This window comes from Hypanus sabinus, chromosome 2 (assembly GCF_030144855.1).
Source record: "Hypanus sabinus isolate sHypSab1 chromosome 2, sHypSab1.hap1, whole genome shotgun sequence".
Taxonomy (NCBI): domain Eukaryota; kingdom Metazoa; phylum Chordata; class Chondrichthyes; order Myliobatiformes; family Dasyatidae; genus Hypanus; species Hypanus sabinus.
Genome location: NC_082707.1, coordinates 84,896,267 through 84,921,081, shown reverse-complemented (window position 1 = coordinate 84,921,081; position 24,815 = coordinate 84,896,267). Strand labels below are relative to the sequence as shown.

At 45.6% G+C, this 24,815-nt stretch overlaps 1 protein-coding gene across 1 annotated transcript in view; it reads right to left on the bottom strand.

Annotated features, from left to right (window-relative positions):
* The window catches only part of LOC132403691 (espin-like protein), a 187,399-nt gene extending 162,584 nt beyond the window's left edge, over positions 1 to 24,815 (bottom strand). Inside the window, exons 1-2 of the mRNA XM_059987271.1 lie at positions 24,522 to 24,815; positions 14,842 to 15,032 (exon numbers count right to left, since the gene is read on the bottom strand). Of these exons, the coding sequence (XP_059843254.1) occupies positions 14,842 to 15,032; positions 24,522 to 24,815 (485 nt within the window). The remainder of the gene's footprint in view (positions 1 to 14,841; positions 15,033 to 24,521) is intronic.

Genomic DNA, 24,815 nt, shown 5'->3' with positions numbered 1-24,815 from the left:
TGATCGAAAGGTGAAGTTTGTACAATTATTACCGGGCGACCGGGTCCTTTTACGGAATTTGGGACTCCCTGGTAAGCACAAGTTGGCAGATCGATGGGCGGCCAGCCCCTATGTAATAGAGACCCAGATGCCGAACCTGCCAGTTTACTGGGTGAAACCCGAGGATGGAAAAGGGCCTATCAAGGTACTCCATAGGAATCACCTGCTGCCACTGGGTCAAGCGGTGCAGGTGGATAAGGAGCCCGAGTGGGAGGTTACGCCCAGTACAAGGACTCTGCGAGGGAGCGGAGAACGGGAAGAGCCCGCTGCTGAAGAGCGGGGACGGGTCCCTCACTCGGGAATGGCTACCGATTCAGAGGAGGACAACTCAGAGGAGTGGGTCCTGTTCCCATTCGCTGGTGCTCCAGTACCAGGAGAGGAGGCTCCTGGCCCTTCTCATACTGAATTGGGTGAGAAGAGGGAAGGTCTTGAGGGTCAGATGGAGAGGCAGCCTACATTGGTGGGAGAGAGGGTGGAATCTGAGCGTGAGCCGGAGAGATCTCGAGTGAGGGAGGACCCCTGTGAGGAAGGGGGTGCGGGTCTGTCAGGTAGACCTGGGGTGTCCGAGACAGTGGGTTCGCAGGTGACGAGGGAGCCCAGTGGGGCAGAAGGGGTATGGAGATCTCAGAGGATTAGGCGCCTCCCGGAGCGGTTGACATATGTGGTACCGGGAGAACCGAGTGTGATTTCTACTGCTCTGGGTAGTTATGTCATTGCCTTCTGCACCTGGGGTGGGTTTTGTGTGTTGCAAGAAGCTTTGGTGACCTCTAGTAATGCCATGAGGGCATGACATTTGCTGGTGGGGAGAGAATGTACAATGTCCTGGGTATGTTACTCAAAATGGCCTCTTTGGTTTGTTACAAGTAGGAATGTTTCTTTGTCGGATAAGTGTTTCTCTAGCCGTTGTTTCACTTTAGAATGGCTGATATGGTAATTGTATTCATTTGTTAATCAATGGGGAATGTCATTGTGTCTTGTGATGCTGGGAACTTGGGGGAGGGGTTTTCGCGGGTTTTTTGGGGGAGGCCGAGGAAGACACTGAAGAAGGTGGACGTGTGCTGGACTGCTCGTAAGACCACCGGGGTGGTCCCAGGTGCGACGGCCGGATGGGTCGATTGGTTCGTTGATTGAGCTCCAACGAGTGCACTAAACAGACTGAACTTTGATAAGTGGCGCCTTTTGTTTTTTTTCCTTGTGTATATATATTGTATTGCTTACTACTCTTTTTAATTTTAGTAAACTCTTTAAAGTGTATTTCATAACGGTATTTGTTGTGGATTTGATACTGTTGGCGGGCTCGAGGCGTAAACTCGATTCTCACAGCACCTGCGTGTACGGGAGGTGGGTTGGTGAGTGGCTGGATCCCCTTTTTCCCCTAGACATATACCAGCCTGTTGGGTAAGGGTTACACCTGTCTACTCCATCACTGGTCACATCCCCTACCTGTCACACTGTATACCTGTCTACTCCACTCCGGTCACATCCACTACCTGTCACACTGTTTACCTGTCAACTCCATCACCGGTCACATCCCCTACCTGTCACACTGTATACCTGTCAACTCCATCACCGGTCACATCCCCTACCTGTCACACTGTATACCTGTCTACTCCATCACCGGTCACATCCACTACCTGTCACACTGTATACCTGTCAACTCCACTCCAGTCTCATCCCCTACCTGTCACACTGTATACCTGTCAACTCCATCACGGGTCACATCCCCTACCTGTCACACTGTATACCTGTCTACTCCATCACCGGTCACATCCCCTACCTGTCACACTGTATACCTGTCTACTCCACTCCGGTCACATCCACTACCTGTCACACTGTTTACCTGTCAACTCCACTCCAGTCTCAGCCCCTACCTGTCACACTGTTTACCTGTCAACTCCACTCCAGTCTCATCCCCTACCTGTCACACTGTATACCTGTCAACTCCATCACCAGTCTCATCCCCTACCTGTCAACTCCATCGCCATCCTGCGCCTGTCCTCAGTCCAGCAATCATACCAGAATCTGTACTTGCCACTTGCCTTCTCCTCTCTGCACTAGGCATCTTGCGGAGAAACATAGAAACTTGGAAAACCTACAGCACAGTGCAGGCCCTTCGGCCCACAAAGCTGTGTTGAACATGTCCTTACTATAGAAATTACCTTGGGATATCCATAACCCACTCTTTTTTTAAGCTCCATTCTCAATCTTGATGCAGGATTTTGACCCAAAACTTCAACAATCTCTTTTCTCCAAGTGAAGCTACCCAAGTTGCTGAATTCCTCCAGTTAATTGCATATTGCTCCAGATTCCAGCATCTACAGTCCCTTGTCAATCTGACTAATAGACTTATTTGACTCACTGACACCAAATGGATCTCCCACTGGAATGTTTTCTAAGACAAAAGGGACAACAGGCTTGTTCCAAGAGATATAAACTGGAGGAACTCAGAAGGTCATGCAGCATCTACAGAAATGAATAAACAGTTGATGTTTCAGGCCAAGATCCTTCTTTAGGATTGGAAAAGAGGGAGAAGACACCCGAATTAAAAAGATGGGGGGAGGGGAAGCAGGACTGGCCCGAAGGTGATAGGTGAAGCCAGGTGGGTGGGAAAGGTACAGAGCTGGAAAAGAGGACTCTGATTGGAGAGGAGGGTGGACCATGGGGGAAAGGGAAGAAGGGGCACCAGTGGGAGGTGACAGGCAGTTGAGGAGAAGAGGTCAGAGGCCAGATTGGGGAAAAGAAGAGGGAGGGGGAAGGAACAAATTTACTGGAAGGTGAAATCAAAGTTCATGCCATCACGTTGGAGGCTACCTAGATGGAATTTGAGGTGTTGCTCCTCCATCCTGAGAGTGGCCTCAATATGGCAGGGGAGGAGGCAATAGACCAGCATGGAACTGGGGATTGGAATTAAAATGGTTGGCTGCTGGGAATTCTGCTTTTGGCAGGTGAAGTGGAGGTGCTCATCAAAGCAGTCCCTCAATTTACAGCAGGTCTCAGCAATGTGGAGGAGGCGACATCAGGGGTACCAGCTGCAATAGATGACCCCATCAGATTCACAGGCGAAGTGTTGCCTCACCTGGATAGACTGTCTGGGGCAGCAATTCACTCACTTGCAGGGTTATCTGCCAGGAGGGAGATTAGTGGGGAGGGACGAAGGGGTAAGGGGATTACGGAGGGAGCGATCCATGTGGAAGGCGGAGATTTGGGAGGGGAAATGGTAAAATTTTCTTTGGTAATATGATCTCATTGAAGGTGGCAGAAGTTACAGAGAATGATGCATTGGTTACGGAGGCATATAAGGTAGCTAGATCAAGACAAGAGGAACTCTATCCCTTTTAAGATGGTTGAATATTCCTAAATGTTCCATGTTCTAAAGCAGGGGTTCTTAACCTTCTTTATACTGTGAACCCCTTTGTCAGTCCAGTGAAACCTATTGACTCCTTCTCAGAATAATACGTTTAAATATATAAAATAAAATACCCAGGATTATAAAAAGACAACTATATTGAAAAACAGTTATCAAAATATTTAAAAAACAAATTTGTGACATAGTAATGTATGTTTTTGTATTAACACATTAAATAACAAGTCTATATGTTTAAAATATCGGCAAGTTAAAATTAAGTTTCACTTTTTAAAGACATCAGTGTGAAGGCTATTGTTGCTCAATTTGAATAAGAACATTAAACTGTGGGGAACAGGCAAGGAGATGGAGAACAGTCAAGCAGTGATTGTGAGAGGGGCAGAGAGAGGAAAAAGGGGGGGAATAGATAAATAGATAGATAGACAAATAAATAAATAAATAAATAGTTAAAGGATGGGGTAAGAAGGGGAGGAGGGGCATTAACAGAAGTTAGAGAAATCAATGTTCCATCTCCCTCTGGTGCTCCCCTCCCCCTTTCTTTCTCCCGAGGCCTCCCGTCCCATGATCCTTTCCCTTCTCCAGCTCTGTATCACTTTTGCCAATCACCTTTCTAGCTCTTAGCTTCACCCCACCCCTCCGGTCTTCTCCTATCATTTTGGATTTCCCCCTCCCCCTCCCAATTTCAAATCTCTTACTAACTTTTCTTTCGGAGAATCCTGACAAAGGGTCTTGGCCCGAAACATCAACTGTACTTCTTCCTACAGTCGCTGCCTAGCCTGCTGCATTCCACCAGCATTTTGTGTGTGCTGCTTGAATTTCCAGCATCTGCAGATCTCCTCATGTTTGCAAATGCTAATACCACTGTGGTATGTTGCCTACATTCATCATTGATGGAAATTTCAGTTAGAGGTTAGAAAATATAAAGTTGTAAGTTTTTTTCCCATCCAAGATCCCGGACCCCTGGAATTGAAGTTCTGTGGACCCCAGGTTAAAAACCTCTGTTCTTGATGCACCATCAATAACTCTCTGAGACGGGAGGCGAGATATCGGCTTTTATTGACTGGAAGAAAGAACAAGCAGTAATTGACCACCATGCTACATCCTGGAGACTGAGGGCCGGGCTCAGGCACCAATGGCCTTTATACCGGGGTCCGTGGGAGGAGCCATGGTCCGTGGGAGGAGCCACGGTTTGTGGGAGGAGCCACAAGAGCAGTCAGCATGGGAGGGGGGGGGGGGGGTGTCCAGACAGTTATATGTAGTTCACCACAGTTCTAAAGCAATGAACATGGACACATAAAGAGCTGATAGCTTTGGGAACACAAATAGCTATCAAAGAAAATTAAGTTAAGAATGCCAGCAAGCTTGTTAAGAGCAAGTAGTAACTGAAAGAGGGTAATTTTGATTGGCTGTACCAAAAAGATATTTTGTTACGATCAGCTACAGCCCAGGGACAGAATTTCAAAATTAATTGCTTATTAGATTGATGAAGAAAATGATTGTGATGTATAATCACAGAATTGAATAATACAGGTCAAAAGTGCCTATGCTTAACCATTGTACAAGGTGAGATTTTTTAAGTCATCTAGGTGGGTTCCTTCAATATCCTTGAATAAACCAGTGAGCAAAGAAACCTGAATTTCCTGTGGGCCTCAGGAGCAATTCAGCTCCCTCAACAAATGAGAGGAACTTGCCATTGTTTGTTTTCGAGACCCATTTTTCTCTGATCTCTGTTACGTCACTCAGACAGCAAAAGTACCTGGAGCACTGGGGATGGCAGGGGTGGTGGGAACGGATGGGTGGTGTGTGTGCGTGGTGAAAATTACAAAGGGTATCTGGGGATGGCAGGGGTGGTGGGAACGGATGGGTGGTGCGTGTGCATGGTGTAAATTACAAAGGGTATCTGGGGATGGCAGGGGTGGTGGGAACAGATGGGTGGTGCATGTGCGTGGTGTAAATTACAAAGGGTATCTGGGGATGGCAGGGGTGGTGGGAACGGATGGGTGGTGCATGTGCGTGGTGTAAATTACAAAGGGTATCTGGGGATGGCAGGGGTGGTGGGAACGGATGGGTGAAACGTGTGTGTGTGGTGTAAGTAACGAAGGTGTAAACTTAAAGCACCTGCTCTGAAAAGACAAAAACCAAAACAATTGGAGCATTTGATTGTCTGCAAAGCTGAAGAGTGTGACACTTATCCCCAGGAACTAATGGGTTTAGCAGCACTACCCCATATTCTGTGTTGGGTCGCCTCATGAGCTGAGCTACTTAAAGATTTATGTGAACTGGGAATTCAACCCAGCAACAAATGCAGTGTATCAGATAACGGGAGTAAGAAAGGATCTGTAACTGCCCCAGCTATGTTATCATCTTCATTTCGCTAACTCTCTTTCTTCATTCAAAATCCTCCTTAGTACCTAACCCTTGGGCCAACCTTTGTTCAGCCCTCTTCACGTAGCTCAATGTCAGCTCCTGTTTGTTACGACACGCACCCAACCAACTGCACCAGCTTCAGGGGTTTAGACACTCTAACCCTCCAGAATATGGATACTGGCACTGCCACTTTAAAGATTCAGGCTGCCTGCTGATTGGCAGCAATGTTTTGGCACCAGGATTTAATAGTTAAAGAGAACTGAGGTTTAGTGCATAGTCGTCAGCTCAGTTTTGGATTCTAGGTTAGCATCTAGTTTGGAACCCTGCCTTGTATTGTGTCTCAATTCTGGTCTCAGATTCTCCAGCACTTGGGTGCTAACCACCCTCACCTAGGTCTTCATCACAATACGATTGACCCTAACATAGACCCTGCGGGGTATCGGAGCCTCTTGTCCAGCTGCAGTGACATCTTGTCCAGCTACAGTTTCAAAACAGAGCCTGGAGGTACGTGACATCCAGGCCACCGTGGGCCAACTATAGCAGGGAGGAGGCCAAGGCCGCTCGGGTGAGGCTGTCAGTCGCCCGGCAGAGCCGGTCCATCTTCCCACGCCGGGGAGACTCGGCCATGACCCAGGCTCTTGCCGTGGCTTCCTCACTGAGTGTTCATTAGTGTTCGAACTCGAAGTCTGTCCTGACTGGGAGAGCCCTGGCCTGGGCCACCACGCATTGGCCAGCCTGTCACGGCAGATCCCATTTTGGTTGCACTTAACCCAGACTTCATCGTGGAGGTGGACGCCTCGGACGTCGGAGTGGCTGCAATGCTGTCTCAATGGACACCTTCGGACAATAAACTGCATCCTTTTCCGGGTGACTATCCCCGGCAGATGTGAACTACAACTTCAGAAATAGAGAGCCGCTTGGGGTCTAATTGGCTCTGGAGGACAGGCATCAGTGGCTTGAGGGAACCAAGAACTCTTTTATCATGTGAACAGACCACAAGAACCTGGCTTATATCCAGGAGGCCAAGAGACTGAATTCCAGGGAGGTCAGCTGGTCTCTTTTCTTTAACTATTTTAATTCCATCCTGACCTATCGACCAGGAGTTAAGAACCAGAACCCTGATGCCTTGTCCCATCTCCTTGATGAACCCAAACGAGGAGATCAGCCTACCACCATTTTGCCCCAAGCCAAGGTGATAGCGGATATTCATTGGGGAATTGACACACTCGTTTGAAGCTCCCCAGGTGCCAGGGGAGATTCCTCAGTTTGATCCGTTGGGTCGGCTGTCCGTTCCTAGACCTGTCTGGTCTCAAGTTCTTCAATGAGGATATGGATCGAGATTAACATCTTACCCAGGGATTGACAGTTCATTAAGAGAAAATATTGGCGGCCTGGAATGGCAAGGGAGGTCTCTCAGTGTATGTTGGCATGTGAGGTGTGTGCCTGGAACAAGGAGCCCGCAGACAGCCTCTCACCCTCAGCCTGTTTTAGAAAGACCATGGGCTCACACCTCCATGGGCTTTGTCATGGATCCTCCTCCTTCCACGGGGAAGACCGTGATCATGGTAATTGTGGATCATTTTCAAAGGCTTGCAAATCCATTGCCTTGGACTGGCTAGCATCGGCGGCAGAGACGGCCAAAATTGTCCTGCACCAGGTCTTCAGGATCAACAAGTTCTGAAGGACATTGTGTCGGGTCGTGGTCTGCAATTTGGGTCACATTTTTGAAGGCCATTCTGTAAACTGATTGGGACAATAGTGTGTCGTTCTTCTGGGTTTCTCTCGCAGTCCAATGGCCAGACAGAGCGGGTGATTCATGATTTAGCACAAACCCTATGATGCCTGGGCTCTGAAAGACTGTATAACTGGTACAACCATTTGATGTGGACAGAGGTCACACACAACACTTTGCGTCATTCGGCGCACGGGATGTCTCCTTTCAAATGGTAATCTGGGTATTCTCCGCCACTCTTCCCTGAGCAGGAGGCCAAGGCTTGGGTTTCTGTGGCCAAAGACCTTGTCTGACACTGCAAGGAGAGATGGACTAGGACAAAGGAGACTTTTGTCAGCTTCTACCCAGAAGGCTGAAGTAAAGGGCAACCACAAGAGAACAGAGGGACCAGTTTTGCAGCCTGGGCAAAAGGTCTGTCTGTCAACTCAGGATCTGACTCTCTGAGTGGAGCGAAGGAAATTGGCACCCTAGTTCATTGGACCCTTCCAGAATGTAAACCTGCTGGCCTCCTTGCAGGTCCCCAAGACCCTCAAGATTAATCCCACTTCCCACATTTCCAAATTAAACTCTGTGAACGCCAGTCCGTTAGCCCCACCATCATCAGTCCTGCCGCCACCCAGGTTTGCCGACGAAGAACAGTTCTTCACCATAGGAAGAATTTTGGAATCACGTACTGTTTGGCATGCTTGGCATTCCCTGGAATATCAGGAAAGGAGTTACTTACAGAGTCCCAGTAATGAACTATATGTCTATATCGGCTCCAGAAAGGATGCTCAGGAGATATTTCAGAATGGTGGCTACCTAGGAATGAAAAATTCATACATGTGGAAAGTCAAGAAAAGCAAGATTGCCTACTCTTAGGTCTGATAAGATTGGTAAGATTTGAAGGAACTGTGTGAAATGATGGACTGGGTCAATATCGTAGCTTGGGAGAAACCATTTCTAAAAACTGGGGTCAGTAAACAGAAGGTGCAAACATGCACATGTGAAAGAACCAGAGGGGGTATAAAACTAGATTATAGCAAATGGATATAATCTGAAAATCTTCAGCTGGAAGAAGGTTCAACAGTAACTTGTAATAGGCAGTTGGACAAATCATTATAGATGTAAAATTTGCAGCACTGAGGGAAAAGAGCAGAGAAGGGGGTTTAATTTAAAAAGGTCCTTCAAGGAGTCAACACAGGCAAAACACGCACAATTTTCCCCTTGACTTTGATAGTTTTTAATTATAGTCTACAAAACTCACAATGCCTTGGGGAATGCCAGGCATTGTGACAATGCAGAAAGATTGTTACATCTCATTTGCAATCTAAAGGCTGCCTTGAAGCATGATCTAGTGAAAGTAGAGATAACATCAGAGTTAACTATCACCTACCACCTGGCACTTCTTCCTCTCCTCCTCCTCCTCACTTAGGGCCTCAACTTTGTCCTCCTGTGTTCACACCTCAGTGAGTTCCATGCCCGCCATGACGCTGAGATCTTCATCTCCATGCCTACTTCTTTGGCAAGGACTCTCCACCCCGTACCGATGAGCCCTTCTCCCATCTTCAACTCTCCTCTTCTTCCTGGACACCCTGCTCTGGTCTGCCTGCTCTGGATCTTTTTATTGCTAATTGCCAACAAGGCATCAACCATCTCAAGTCTACTACCCCTCACTCCTTCCAAATGCCCTGCTCTCTACTGTCTCTGTACTAATCCAAACCTCACTAATGAGATGTCCTCCTTCTTCAAAGAAACGGGCCTTCCTTCCTCTGCCATCAACACTGCCTTCACCCACATCTCTTCCATTTCACACAGGTCTGCCCTCACCCCATCCTCCTGCAACCACACCAAGGATAGGGTTCCTCTTGTCCTCACCTACCACCCCACCAGCCTTTGCGTCCAACACTTTGTAACTTCCGCCATCTCCAGTGGGATTCCACCACCAAGCACTTCTTTCCCTCCCCCATCTTGCTGCTTACCCCAGTGATCACTCCTTACATGACTCCCTTGTCCACTCATCCCTCCTCACTGATCTCCCTCCCAACACTTACCCTAGCAAGTGGAACCAGTGCCACGCCTTCTCCCTCACTACCATTCAGGGCCCCAAACAGCACTTCCAGGTGAGTAACACTTCACCACTAAGTCTGTTAGGGTTATCTACTGCATCTGATGCTCCCGGTGTGATCTTCTGAATATTGGTGAGACTCGATTTAGAGTGGAAGACCACTTCATCGAGTACCTTTACTCCATCTGCCAGAAAAAGTGGGATTTCCTGGCAGCCACCCATTTCAATTTGGTACATGGAGCTTAGAAAAATAAAGGACAATGGGTAAGCCTAGTATATTCTAGTAATGTTCAGCACAACTTTGTGGGCCGAATGGCCTGTATTGTGCTGTAGGTTTTCTATGTTTCTATGTTTCAATTCTACCTCCAACTTTATGGCACGAACATGGATTTCCTGCACTTCCAGTAGTTGACCCCCCCCCTTCACTATACCCCATTCCTGTTTCTCTCCCCATCACTTCCCTCTGGTACTCCTCCTCCTTCCCCTTCTCCCATGATCTTCTGTCCTCTCTTATCAGATCCCCCCTCCTCCAGCCCTTTACCTCTTTCATCAATCAACTTCCCAGCTCTTTACCTATCCTGGTTTCACCTATCAACTACCACCTTGTATTTCTTCCTCCCCTCTCTCCACGTTCTTACTCTGACTACTCATCTTATTTTCCAGTATGTAAGCAAGTGGCACTGGGTCTGGACTGGACAAACCTAGCTCTAACATTCATTGTTGTTAAATAGCTTACTCATATACTCATTAGGATAGGAAGTAACATGCACAGCAATTGTTAAGTGATGTGGCTGATATTGGCAGCAGGACAATCTATGTTAACTGGACTCTGCTAAAACAAACACCTCAGGGATTTCCTACTGTACGTTGGGCATCATTGTTGGGCAATAATGGGAACTTCTATTGAATGATCCAGCCCAGTGCCTGATAAAGGACTTCACTCTCCTTAATGCTTATCCTGTCAAGTTCATCCCAATGATAAACACAAAAAAGTCTGCAGATGCCCGAAATCCAAAGCACACACACAAAATGCTGGAGGCGGGAATGACAGTCAATGTCTTGGGCTGAGACCCTTCTTCGGGACTGAAATGGAAGGGGGAAGATGAGCAGAGCAAATTCCAGAAGCAACCCACTGAGGAACCTTCAACTGCTTCCAACAAGTCGTACCCACAAGAGATTCTACAAATGCTGGAAATTAACACTCAAACAAATATACTCAGCAGGTCAGGCAGCATCTATGGAAATGAATAAACAGCTGACGTTTCAGAACTGTCAAGTTGTTCCAGCTTCCAAAAAAAACCGCACGGCACCCAGAGCCAAAGGCTGCTAAAAGGTTTAAGAAAATGTTAGCGGTAGGCTCACTAATCCTGTAAGAACTCTGGCAACATTCCAGTGTTTACCAAAAGAGCATTTCAAAGTAGTTTGAATGGTTGCTGCTCAATAGTTGAGGAGTGAATGATGTTTCTGTGCCTTGAAAACAGTGTCATCGTAAACTGTCACACAGGGAAAAGGTAAAAAAGAGCTGAGAGACATCAGTAAGTGTTGTAAGGGAAAATGCTGCATTAGCTATGAAGCATTGATTAGTCCCTAAACAGACTGCACTCAAGAGTGAAGATTAGCTCTTTGAAAGGCCACAGATGTTCCGTGCATAGGCAATTAACTAAACAGGTGTCAGGCTGCACAGCACAATAGCAGGTAAGGACACTGGTAACTGAATGCAACACACACAAAACGCTGGAGGAACTAAGCAAGCCAGGCAGCAACTATGGAAATGAGTAAACATTCAACGTTTGGGCCAAGACCCTTTGTCAGGACTGGAAAAAGAGATGATAAGTCAGACTAGGAAGGTGGGGGGAGAGGAGGAAGAAGTACAAGGTAGTAGGTGTTTGTTGAAACTGGGAGAGGGGGAGAGGTGCAGTAAAGAGCTGGGAAATCAATTGGTGAAAGAGAAGGGGGGATCGGATAGGAGAGGACAGAAGGCCGTGGAAGGAAGGAAAAGGGGAGAGGAGAACCAGAGGGTGGTGATGGGCAAGTAAGGAGATAAAGTCAGAGTGGGAGATGGGAATGGGGAATGGTGAGGGGGGGGGGCATTATCGGAAGTTTGAGAAATCAATGTGCATGCCATCAGGTTGGAGGCTACCCAGATGTTGCTCCTGCACCCTGAGTGTGGCTTCATCGCGACGGTAGAGTAGGCCATAGACTGATATGATGGAACGAGAATGGGAAGTGGAATTGAAATGGGTGACCACCGGGAGATCCTGTTTTTTCCTGGCGAATGGAGTGTAGGTGCTTGGCGAACCGGTCTCCCAATCTACGTCGGTTCTCACCAACGTACAGAAGACCGCACTGAGAGCACCGGATATTGTAGGTGACCCGAACAGACTCACATGAAAAGTGTCCCCTCACCTGGAAGGACTGTTTGGGGTCCTGAGTGGTAGTGAGGGAGGAGGTGTAGAGGCAAGTATGGCACTTGTTCTGCTTGCAAGGATAAATGCCAGGAGGGACATCTGTGGGGAGGGACGAATGGACAAGGGAGTCACGTAGGGAGCGATCCCTGCAGAAAACAGAAAGTGGGGAGGAGAGGAAGATGTGCTTGGTGGTGGGATCCCGTTGAAGATGGTGGAGAGTTATGTGATGGATGTGGAGGCTGGTGGGGTGGTAGGTAAGGACAAGAGGAACCCTATCCCTGGTGAGGTGGCGGGTGGAGTGGGCGAAGGCAGACATGTGTGAAATGGAAGAGATGCGGGTGAGGGCAGTGTTGATGGTGAAGGAAGGATAGCCGCTTTCTTCTTCATGGACCTGCCCATTCCCTCCTTCTGGTTCTCCTCCCCCTTCCCTTTCTTCCTTGGCCTCCTGTCCTCCCCTATCAGATTCCCCATCTCCAGCCCATTACTTCTTTCACTGATCAACTTCCCAGCTCTTTACTCCACCCCTCCCCCTCTCCCACATTCACCTATCACCTGCCACCTTGTACTTCTTCCACACTTCTTACGCTGAGTTCTCATCTCTTTTTTCCAGTCCTGATGAAGGGTTTTGGTCCGAAACATCAACTATACCCTTTTTCCATTGATGCTGCTTGGCCTGCTGAGTTCCTCCAGCATTTTGAATGTGTTGCATACCTTCATTCTTTTAGAATTTGGGCATCACTATCAGCAAGATTTTTTGCCCAGCGTTAATTGTCCTTAGTAAGGTGTGGTGAGCTATTTTCTTGAACCGTAGCTATCTTTCTGCCAAAGGTTCTCCCATGATAAAAGAAGAACCTTGCTCCATGTAAACCACTATGAAAAAAACTATCAATCTTATGACCTCAGAATGTCTCAAGCCATTCTACTGGTTTTCCACAGCCCCTCACATATCAAGAACCTACCTTGGCCTTAAAATATTCAAAGATTCTGCATCCTTTGCACTTTGAGAGAGACAGTTTCAAACATTCACAATCCCCAGAGAAAATAATGCCTCACCTCCACCCAAAACAAGCTATTCATTTACCACCACAAGAGGAAACATCCTCTCTACCTTCATCCTGCCAAAGTCCATCAGGATTTAATGTATTTAAATGAGGTCCTCTCTCACTTTCTAAACTCCTAGAGTCACTAAGCTAGTTCTTCTTATGGCAACCCATCCATCCCAGGTATCAATCTTGTAAACCTCCTTTGATGCATCCAACACATTTGAAGTTCAAAGTTCAAGGTAAATTTATTATCAAAGTACATATATATCACCATTAACAACTCTGAGATTCATTAGCTTGCAGGCATACTCAGTAAATCCCTAGTAGAATAAAAACCATAACTGAATCAATGAAAGACTGCACCAACTTTGGTGTTCAACCACTGTGCAAAAGGCATCAAACTGTGCAAATACAAAAAGAAAGGAACATTAACAATAAATAAGTAAGCCATAAGTATCAAGAACATGAGGTGAAGAGTCCTTGAAAGTGAGTCCATAGGCTGTGGGAACATTTCAATGATGGGGCAAATGAATTTGAGTAAAGATTACACCATCCCTTAAATAAGGAGACCAATTCTCGAGATGTTTGTCATACTCCATATAATAGAAGCAAACCTCCCTGCTTTTGCAGCCTGTTCTCTAGCAATAAACAATAACTTTTTAACTAGCATTTCTAATTACTCACAGAGCCTCTGTGCTAGCCTTTTTCATTTGATATTGGTTTATTGATAATGCTTTATTATTTTCATATATACTGAGATACAGTAAAAAGCCTTTGGCTGAATATGAACTGGACAGATGATTCTGTACTTGTCCAAAGAGGTAGTGAAAAGGAGAGCAGAATGCAGGACAGAGTGTTGCAGTCACGGAAAAAGTGCGCCACGGGTAGGCAAGTAAATTGCGAGAGTCTCAATGAGGCAAACTTGAAAATCAGAGTTGAAGAATTCACCTTTTAGCATGCTAGAAGTCAGATCAACAGTGCGGATAGTAAGGGGATGCAAGCTGTTCTTGAGTCTTCTGGTAGGTCCTCTCAAGCTTTTGTATCTCATCCCACAGCTCTGCATTCTCTCATCCCTTACATGACGTAGATTATTTTGCCTGCCAAGATGGACATTTCCACATTTTCCCACATTATAGTCCATGTGCCTGGTCTTTGCTCACTCATTTATCTGTGTCCAGCCTTTTGTCACCTCCTTATGGCCTCTTCATCAGCACATTTAGTAACTCAGTCTCTTCATCTGGCACTTACGTCATCTTCACAAAGTTGAGGTGTCAGCAGCAATCCTTTGTTCCATTGTGCAAACCAGGAAAGGACCTATTTATGCCCATTCTCTCTTCCCTGTTAGCCAGGAAAACTTCTATTTACACCAATTTATTACTTCTTATACTATCAACTATTTTGTCATCAACCCCTGCCACGGTTGCTTGCCAAATGCCTCCTGGATACCTGTCTAGTACACGCACCAGCTCCTCCTGATCCACAGCAAAGTAAAATAAAGCTGTGATGGAGCTAAGGCAGCCAGCTCCACAAGCAGCAATGGGGTCATCTGTTTTAGTCATGTTGGTTATGGAATAAATTTCAGTCAACTTTCTATTAACCCCCATTCTTTGGTGAGACAGTTCTAAGTGATTCTTGGAAAGCAGTTGTCCCTCAGTGGCCGATCAGTAATCAGCTGCAGGAGCCCTGGTGTTTTTTTTTCCCTATATATCTAAATCTTGGGGAAGTTCACAAGTTCAGGATAGATTGTGAATCAAACATGCTTTCATTCCCTTTTAAAACCTGCCAGATACAGTTTATCAACATTTTGTTTTACTTACTTGTCGCCTCTGCATGGCGCTTACCTTGGGGCCTGTGTGATAAGCATTTTCAAGCTTGCAAAGTCTCCCTTAGCGGCCGCATAGTGTGCTGGCACTGCCCCACTGTCCGTCTCCAACATGGGATCGCAGCCTGCCCGCAGCAGCCACAGCACCACTTCTGACCGGCTAAAGCGAGCCGCTAGGTGCAGAACATTTGCACCATGGTCATCCCGGACCTAAACATGAAATATTTTGCTGTAGATCTTTTACAAAATAAAAGGGACATAGTTGAACGAATAGAACAACTGATCACTTGTTTGCAGGTAAATCTCGTGTCTGCTAGCTCTTCAGGGTTCTCAGAATAGATTTGGTTAACCTCAATCAATAGCATTTCAGGAGCTACTGTATACAATGACAAAATGTGTGCATGGATTGTGCAGTTTAACAGGAACCATATATAATATACCAGTGAAATCCATGACCTGTGTTTTGGATATATTTTCTTTAAAATGTCCACGAATAGGTATCGTCTACAGCAGAGGTCACCAACCTTTTCTGCACCGCGGCCCGGTTTAATATTGACAATATTCTTGCGGACCGGCTGATGGGGGGGGGGGGGGTGGGGATTGTTAATCATGATCAGAATACAGCGATACTTAAAGGGGGTTCCTTAGGTCCAGTCTATTCCGCAATTTAGCTTTTGTGGCTATCAGCACTTGCTCTGTCCCACTTGCTCATGTTTTTTCCACACAAAATACTCAACGGGTTCGTCTTGAAGTGCAGGGTGCTTGGACTCAAGGTACTGAAGCATTTTTGAGTGCTTCATTGCCTCATTAGACAACCTCCAGGCCCAAACTCCAGCCTCCCACCCGCCTGCCGCCAGACGCCTTGGCCAGGTGCGGCTGGTCGTGGGAGGGGTGAGAGGACAAGGTCAGGGCCAAGTGTCTCACAGGGCCGCAGCGGTAGCAGTTTGGAGAGATTGGCCGACAGAGCAAGGAGTGTGACAGGGTGCATGCCTGCATGCCCCCTCCCCTGCAGGTAGATAGGATCTATCGGCTGACAAAAGTTTGGGATGACTTTCAGTAGATCGCAGCGAGGTAGCTGCCCTGCTACTTACGAAACCCTGAGCCCCAATTAAGTCGTCTGCGAATATTTAAGCACCGGGTTCCCCATGAACATTCGGTGTGTGAAACAGGTTTAGAGGCAGTGCCCATCTGTCCGTGCTCCAGGCCAGTAGCAATGGCACTTCTCGCTGGCCGCACAAGGTGGCCAGTTACCCGAGGCCAACCAGTGATCCCTGGCGCGAGGGTATCACTACGTTTAGGCGACTGATGACTTTGCGTGTGTTCAAGTTCAACAGTGGGCATGACAGGGAATGAGGAAAGGTGCAGCTGACTCATATCATTTCATATCGCCAAATCATATCATTTCTTCGCAGCACAGTAGCACATGCTTTGCGGCCCAGTGGTTGGGGACCACTGGTCTACCAAATATTAAGAAAGGAAATGTGACAGAAATTTTAAAATAAAAAGCACAAGGGAAAAAGAAAGGAGCCGGTCTTTTTAAGTTATGTGCAAAAGTGTTGCAAAGGAACAGCAAACTAGCACGTAGAGTTTCAAAGGTTCAGTTATTATCAAAATATACAACTCAGAAGTTCTTCTTTTTCAGATAGGCGTGAAAGCAAGAAAGGCAGCACGATCATCCACCCCAAATCCCTCCTCCCAGCACAAAACAGAACAGGAACATCAAACTCTGCCCCCCCTACCAGCCACCCAATTGAAAAAGCAGGAAAGATCAGGTGAAAAACACAGAATACTAAAAACCAAAAAGTCTTAAAAAGGAACACAGTCCAAGTCCAGGTCCAAAGTGCAGAAAACCTGAGCACCATTCTCCCTCTCTACAGCAGAGCAACCTCACCAATGATAAAAAAAATCATAGAGTCTTAGAAAAGTACAGCTCAGAAACAGGCCCTTCAGCCCATCTAGTCTGTACCAAACCATTTAACCTGCCTACTTCCCATTGGCCTGCACCAGGGCCATATCCCTGCTTTCCATGTACTTATCCAAACTTCTCAAGTCAAGTCAGGTCATATTGCTGTTTACGTCATTTCGACGATAAACTGCTGATACAGTACACAGTAAAAATGAAACAACGCTCCTCCAGGACCATGGTGCTACGTAAAAAAACACAAAAACTACAGTAGACTACAGATCTGCACAGGACTGCATAAAGTGCATGAAACAGTGCAGGGCAGTACAATAATTAATAAACAAGACAATAGGCACAGTAGAGGACAAAATTCAATATACTATAATAATAAATGATGTAGATGTCAGTCTAGACTCTGAATATTGAGGAGTCTGATAGCTTGGGGGAAGAAACTGTTGCACAGTCTGGTCGTAACAGCCCAAATGCTTTGGTACCTTTTGCCAGATGGTAGGAGGGAGAAGAGTTTGTGTGAGGGGTGCGTGGGGTCCTTCACAATACTGTTAGCTTTGCGGGTGGAGTGTGTGGTTTAAATGTCTGTAATAGCGGGAAGAGAGACCCCGATGATCTTCTCAGCTGACCTCACTATCCGCTGCATGGTCTAGTGATCCGAGATGGTGCAATTCCCAAACCAGGCAGTGATGCAGCTGCTCAGGATGCTCTCAATATAACCTCTGTAGAATGTGGTGAGAATGGGGGTTGGGAAATGGACTCTTAAACTTTGAAGTCAAGCTCGCCTGCACCACTTCTACCCGAAGCTAGTTCAACACTCTCATGATCCTCTGAGTGAAGAAGTTTTTCTTCATCTTCCCCTTAATCTTTTCATCTTTCACCCTTAACCCATGACCTCTGATTGTAGTCCCAGTGGGAAAAGCCTACTTGCATTGTCCCTATCTATACTCCTCATAATTTTATGTAGCTCTATCAAATCTCCCCTCAATCTTCTACCCTTTCTATTTGTGATGCCATTTTCAATGATTTATGGACCTGTATTCCCAGATTCCTTTGTTCTTCCGAACTCCTCAGTGCCCTACTGTTCACCTATTCTGGTTGGCCCTTCCTCGCTGTCCACAACACACCTAATCATGGTGTCATCCACAAACTTGCTGATCCATTTAACCACATTATCATCCAGATCATTAATACAGATGACAATCAACAATCCCTGCTGCACTCCTCTGGTCACAGACCTCCAGTCAGAGAGGGAACCATCTACCACCACCCCCTGGCTTCTCCCACAAAGCCAATGTTTAATCCAACTTACTACCTCATCTTGAATGCCAAGCAGCTGAACCTTCTTGACCAACCTCCCACGCGGGACCTTGTCAAATGCCTTGCTGAAATCCATGTAGTCAACATCCACTGCCTTGCCTTCATCCACTTTCCTGGTAACTTCCTCAAAAAACTCAATAAGATTGGTTAGACATGGCACACCATGCACAAAGCCATGTTGACTACCCTTAATCAGTCCATGTCTGTTCAAATATTTGTATATCCAGACCCTCAGAATATCTACCAGTAACTTTCCCACTACTGATGTCAGGCTCAGCACCCTATAATTTCCTGGTTTATCTTTATAACCTTTTGAGAACAGTGGAACAACATGGCTATCTTCCAATCCTCTGGTACCTCATCTGTCAGTAAAGATAATTTAATTATCTCTGTGGGAGCCCTGACAATTTCTACACTTGCCTCCTGCAGGGCTCAAAGGAACACCTTATCAGGCCTTGGGGATTTATCCACCCTAATTGGCTTCAAGACAGCAAACACTTCCTCCTCTGTAATCTGTTTCGGGTCCATGAAGTTGATGCTGCTTTGCCTCACTTCTGTAGACCCTGTGTCTATCTCCTGAGTAAATACAGGTGTAAAAAATATTTAAGACCTCCCCCATCTCTTGACTCTTCACATGGATTCCCATTCTGATCTTCTTGAAAACCAATTTTCTTCCTTGCAGGCTTTTTTGATCTTGAAATATCTGTAGTCCCCTAGCATTCTCCTTCATCTTGTCTTCTAGGGCAACCTCATGCCTTCTTTTAGCCTTCTTGATTTCTTTCTCAAGCGTTCTCTTGCATTTCTTACACTCCATAAGCACCTCATTTGTTCCTACCTACCTAAAGCTGCTGTGCACCTTTTTTTCCTCAACCAAGGCCTCAATATCTCTTGAAAATCAAGGTTCCCTACACCTGTTACCTTTGCCTTTCATTCTGACGGGAACAAACAAGCTTTGGACTCGAAAAACTTTATTTTTGAAGGTCTCCCACTTACCGAGTACACTTTTGCCAGAAAACAGCCTGTCCCAATCCACACTTGACAGATCCTTTCTGATACTTGGCCTTTTTCCAATTTAGAATCTCAGCCCATGGACCCAACCTACCTTTTTCCATATTTACTGTGAAACTAAAGGCATTGTGATCACTATATGCAAAGTGTTCCCCCACACAAATTCTGTCACCTGCCCTGTCTCACTCCTTAATGGCAGATTAAGTATTGCACAATCTCTCATTGGGATTTCTAAATACTGATTAAGGAAACTTTCCTGAACACATTTGACAAATTCTAGTCCTTTTACAGTATGGAAGTCTCAGTTAATATGTGTAAAGTTAAAACTGCTTACTAAACAACCTTATGTTTCTTGTAACAGCCTGTAATCTCTCTGCAAATTTGTTCCTCTAAATCCCTCAGACTGTTAGGCGGTCTGTCATACAGCCCCATTAACTAGTTCATACCTGATTTCTCACTTCCATGCATAACACCTCACTAGATGAGTCCTCCAGTCTGTCCTGACGAAGCACTGTCATGACATTTTCCCTGACTGGTAACATCACTCCTCCCACTTTAATTCAACCGACTCTGTTGTGCCTAAAGCAAAAGAACCCCAGAATATTGAGCTGCCAGTCCTGCCCCTCCTGAAACCAAGTCTCACTAACGGCTACCATGTCATAATTCCAGGTGTTGATCCATGCCCTGAGCTCTTCTGTCTTCCCTAAGATACTTCCTGCATTGACAGCTCGGGTCACTAGTTGCACCATGCTCAACCTTTTGACTCCTAACTTTGTCTAAGGTCATACCTACATCTGCCTCCTCAACCTCTCCACTATCTATGCTGGCACTCTGGCTCCCATCTCCCTGCAACTCTAGTTTAAACCCCACCGTTAACAAACATTCCTGCTAGGATCCCCCTCCAGTTCCGGTGCAAACTGTCCCTTCCATACAGGTCCCAGCTTCCCTGGAAGAGAGACCAACGATCCAAAGTTCTTACGCCCTCCCTCCTACACCATAGCCACATATTAACGTATAATCTTCCTGTTTCTGGCCTCACTGGCATGTAGGATGGGTAGCAGTCCTGAGATCACAACTCTGGAGGTCCTGCCCTTTAACTTAGCACCCAACTCACTTTGCAGAACTTCCTACCCGTGTCATTGGTACATACACGGACCTGGACCTCTGGCTGTTCATCCTCCCACTTAAGAATGTTAAGGACCCAGTCTGAGATGTCCCAGACTCTGGCAACTGGGAGCAAAATTCCATCTGGGAATCTCAATCTCACCCACGGAACCTCCTTTCTGTTCCCCTAACTTACAAATCCCCTGTCAACACAGCTTGCCTCTTCTTCCCCCTTTCCTTCCGAGCTGCAGAGTCAGACCCCGTGCCAGAGAGCTGACCGCTGTAATTTTCCTCTGTTGGATCATCGCCGACCCAACAGCATCCTGTTGTTGCCACAGGGGTACTCTGCACTGGCTCTTAACCCCATTCCCCTTCCTGACTGTCACCCAGTTTCCTACGTCCTGCATGAGGGAAAGCACACATCCACAAACGTCCTACCATTCTAAGTAGCAATAACCTATCTTGCTGAGAGAGTAGCTCATTGGGGCTCCTTTGTATTAGACACTAGTGAAGCTCTTGAGACAATGCTAGACATGTTAGAAGGTGTAAATGGATTATGTCAGAAATTATCAGAGGAAGGCAGCATTTGAGATCTAACATGTTCCTTATAATATTTCTAAATAGAATTCACCAGCATACACAGAATACTGGAGGAACTCAGTGGGTCAGGCAGCTTCTGCGGAGGAAAATGATCAGTGTTTTGGGCTGAGAGTAGGGGGAAGGGTGGAGAATGAGCTGGTGGGTCATAGATGAAGCCAGGTTGGGGGACGGGGGGAGTAGGTAGCTGGGGTAGGGTGTTCATGCTTTCAGCATTGTGTGTTGCAGGAATTTTTCACTAAGCATTGTCCAGGCCTACCTGAAGTATTGTGCACTGCTGTGGTTATGATTATATAAGAAAGGTACTGGGGCATTGAAAAGGACAAATAAGATATTAGCACTGAGTCATGAAGCAACGGGTCATGCAATGCAGCACGTTACAGCTCAAGATTATTAAGCATACTTCTGCTGAGAATGAATACGGTGGACCAAGTACCCTCGTTCTGTGCCATAACCTTCAATTTGGGGTGGCAGGGTGGCATAGTGGTTAGCTCAACACTTTACAGTTCCAGCGACCAGGGTTCAATTTTCGCAGCTGCCTGTGAGGAGTTTGGACATACTCCCGAGTGCTCCGGTTTTCTCCACGCTCCAAGCACGCATCGGTTGGTAGGTTAATTGGTCACTATAGATTACCCCATGATTAGGCTGGGGTTAAGTCGGGAGTTTCTGAGCAGCACGGTTTGAAGGGCCAGAATGACCTATTCCACAATGTTTGTCAATAATAAAATAACAATGAAAATAAATTATAAACAGTGGCTGAGATATACTCAATTCAAACAACTTTCAAAACATTTCCTAGCTTAAAACAGTGCTGTAAAGTTGTTGAATATGGTATTATTATTTTATTACTTAGTTGTTATTCTTTATTCGCTCACTTACTCCTTTTTCCTCAACAAAATGAGAATATATATATATATATGTATGTAATATATGTGTGTGTGTATATATAAATATGTATATATATATATGAGGAGTACACAGGGAAATCTTTTCTGTGTAATGGATTTGTTCACTGACTATTATGAATACTGCAATGGGGGCCCTCAACTCACAAATAGGAGGGGTTATCCCCCACAGCTAGACATTTCCTCTAGCTCAACACAGGGTCATTTACTAGAGACCTCAACCTTGGAATCACACGTTCATTGCCATTTTTGTTATTATTTGCGTTTCTTGGTTCTTATTTGTTCAGGGAGTAGATAGATTAAGTTTTATTCTAATTTCAATGATACATTGACAGATAAATACAGATGGCTAAGGACAAGGTAAAATTCATTTCTTTTAATGTCAATGGGCTATTAAATCCAATCAAACGTAAAAGAATTTTATCCAATTTGGAACAATTTGATTCATACTGGGAAAAATGGCTTAACTACATAATACCTCATATGCCTGATTTTATTCTCACAAATCAATGAATCTGTTGTAAAAAAAAAGATCACTCCCTACTTGTACATAGTTCTTACCTTTTGCTTGTTTTTTTCTTTTCACTCTTTTCTATAAGTGTGTACCTCAGATATATACTTTGTGGAGATTTGTGATATATATGATTATATGATATATAGGTACAATGTCTGAAATACATCTTATGGAAACGTTTGTTTGATGAACTTCAATAAAAAAAAAATTACAAAAAAAAAGAAAATGCCTTGAGATGGTCAAGGATGACATCTGCAGCATGCTGCCATCCACACTGGACCCCTACAATTCACCTACCAACACAACCAATCAACAGACAATGCAATAGCCACAGCTCTACACACCATCCTTACACACCTGAAAGAAGTGGGATGCTTATGTGAGAATGTTGTCCTTGGACGACAGTTCAGCATTCAACACCATAATTCCCTCCAGGTTCAACAAGAAGCTCAGAGACCTTGGCCTTTACCCTGCCTTGTGCAGCTGGATCCTGGACTTCAAGTCAGATTGCTGGCAGGTGGTAAGAGTGGGCTCCCTCACCTCTGCCCCTGTGACTCTCAACACAGGTGCTCCCCAGGGCTGTGTACTAAGCCCCCTCCTTTACTCTCTGTATACCATCACTGTGTCACCACCCAGAGCTCCAATCAGCTAATTAAATTTGCTGACAACACTATGTTGATTGGCCTTCTCTCAAACAATAATGAGGTGGCCTACATGGAAGAAGTCATCTCTCTGACACAATGTTGTATAATCAAAGGAGCTGGTTGTGGACTACAGGAGGATGGAGATGGGCTAACCCCTATAGACATCAATAGATCTTGGTTGAGAGGGTGAAGTTTGAGAGAGTAAGTTTCTCGGCATAAACATCACCAATGACCTCAGGTGGTCTGTACACACCAGCTGTGTGGTGAAAAAGGCATAACAGCACCTCTTTCACTTCAGACGGTTGAGGAAGTTTGGTATGGGGCCCTCAAATTCTTTCTATAGGGGCACAATTGAGATGATCCTGACCGGCTGCATCACTGCCTGGTATGGGAACTGTACTTCCCTCAATCGCAGGACTCTGCAGAGAGTGGTGCAGACAGCCCAGTGCATCTGTAGATGTGAACTTCCCACTATTCAGGACACTTACAAAGACAGGTGTGTAAAAAGGGACCAAAGGATCATTGGAGACCCGAGTCATCCCCAATCACAAACTGTTCCAGCTGCTACCATCTGAGAAATGGGACCGTAGCATAAAAGCCAGGACCAACAGGCTCCAGGACCATTTCTTCCACCAGACCATTAGACTGATTAATTCATAGTGACTCAACTGTGTTTCTGTTATATTGTCTATCCTGTTGTACGTAATATTTATTATAAATTACTATAATTGTAGATTGCACATTTAGACAGAGACGTAGTGTAAATATTTTTACTCCTCAGGTATATGAAGGATGTAAGTAATAAAGTCAATTCAACTCATAAGTCTTGAATTATCAAAGACTCTGCTCTTTAGTGTAAGTATGTCTTCAGGTAGACCTGGACTGTTAACTCCTACATGATCCATGCATGCAATTTGTCCTTGTATACAGTAGCTCCTAAAATGATATATTGCATAAACTGAAAAATGTACTATTTAATATACTATATATACAAAAGCATGTGTGGTGTACTTTTGCATACCTCTAATCTGTAATGTATAGTCTCTTCTACACCTTGCGAAGATATTGTACACCTTTGTTATCTGTGTACTGTACATTGTCAAGTCTACATTTTACTATTCTTATCTACTACCTGTAGCAGACACAGCTTCTTTGTGTTACCTGCATATATTTCATTTCCCCTATGTACCTCCCGAATGTCGTTTAGTCCCGTACAAGTCTGCTTGTAATGTGCATATTTACCTCATATATATTCCTACTGCGCCTGTACAACACATGTATGTAATCTATCATTAATATTTGATTTCCTGCATATAACATGGTGTCACTATATAGTCCCAATCAGTATACTGGCCCTGTAAACATTATATGTTAAAGAAATACAGTTTCTTAATTATATTTAAGAAAGGTATAAAGTTTGTGTTTTCTTTCTGCATGAAAATGTACAGTCCCTGTATAACTCCCATTATATATGTTTTCTTCCTGGATTACTCAGTACATTTTATACTCAGTACTTTAGAGCTTCTGACTTCAGTTTACAGCTCGTCTCTTAGCTCCTGCAATTGACCATCTTTTGTTGCCGTGTTAAACTACCGAGTGTCGCTTTGCCTCCTGTGACATCAGCCAAGCTGAGACTCCCACGTCACTGTGCAATAAGAAGCTGTAACTTGTGTGGCATGGCTGACTCTCACCTACCTGAATATCACAGCCACCAGCACTGGTCAGCCACTGCAGAGCCTCTAAGTTCCCGGTGGCAGCAGCGTCGTGGGTGGGAGTTGCTCCATTCTTGGCCCTCTTGTTCGCTGACAACTTCGCCTGGGTGATGAGGAACTTCAAGCAGTCCAGTCGGCCGGCCCTGGCGGCGTGATGGACCGGGGAGGCGCCCAGGTGATCCTCGATGTTCCCGTTCAGTCGGCCGCGGGCGTCCAGGTTCTTCAGCGTTTCTAGGTCCCCGTCCTTCGCGGCGAGCAGGCACGGGTGAGGAACCAT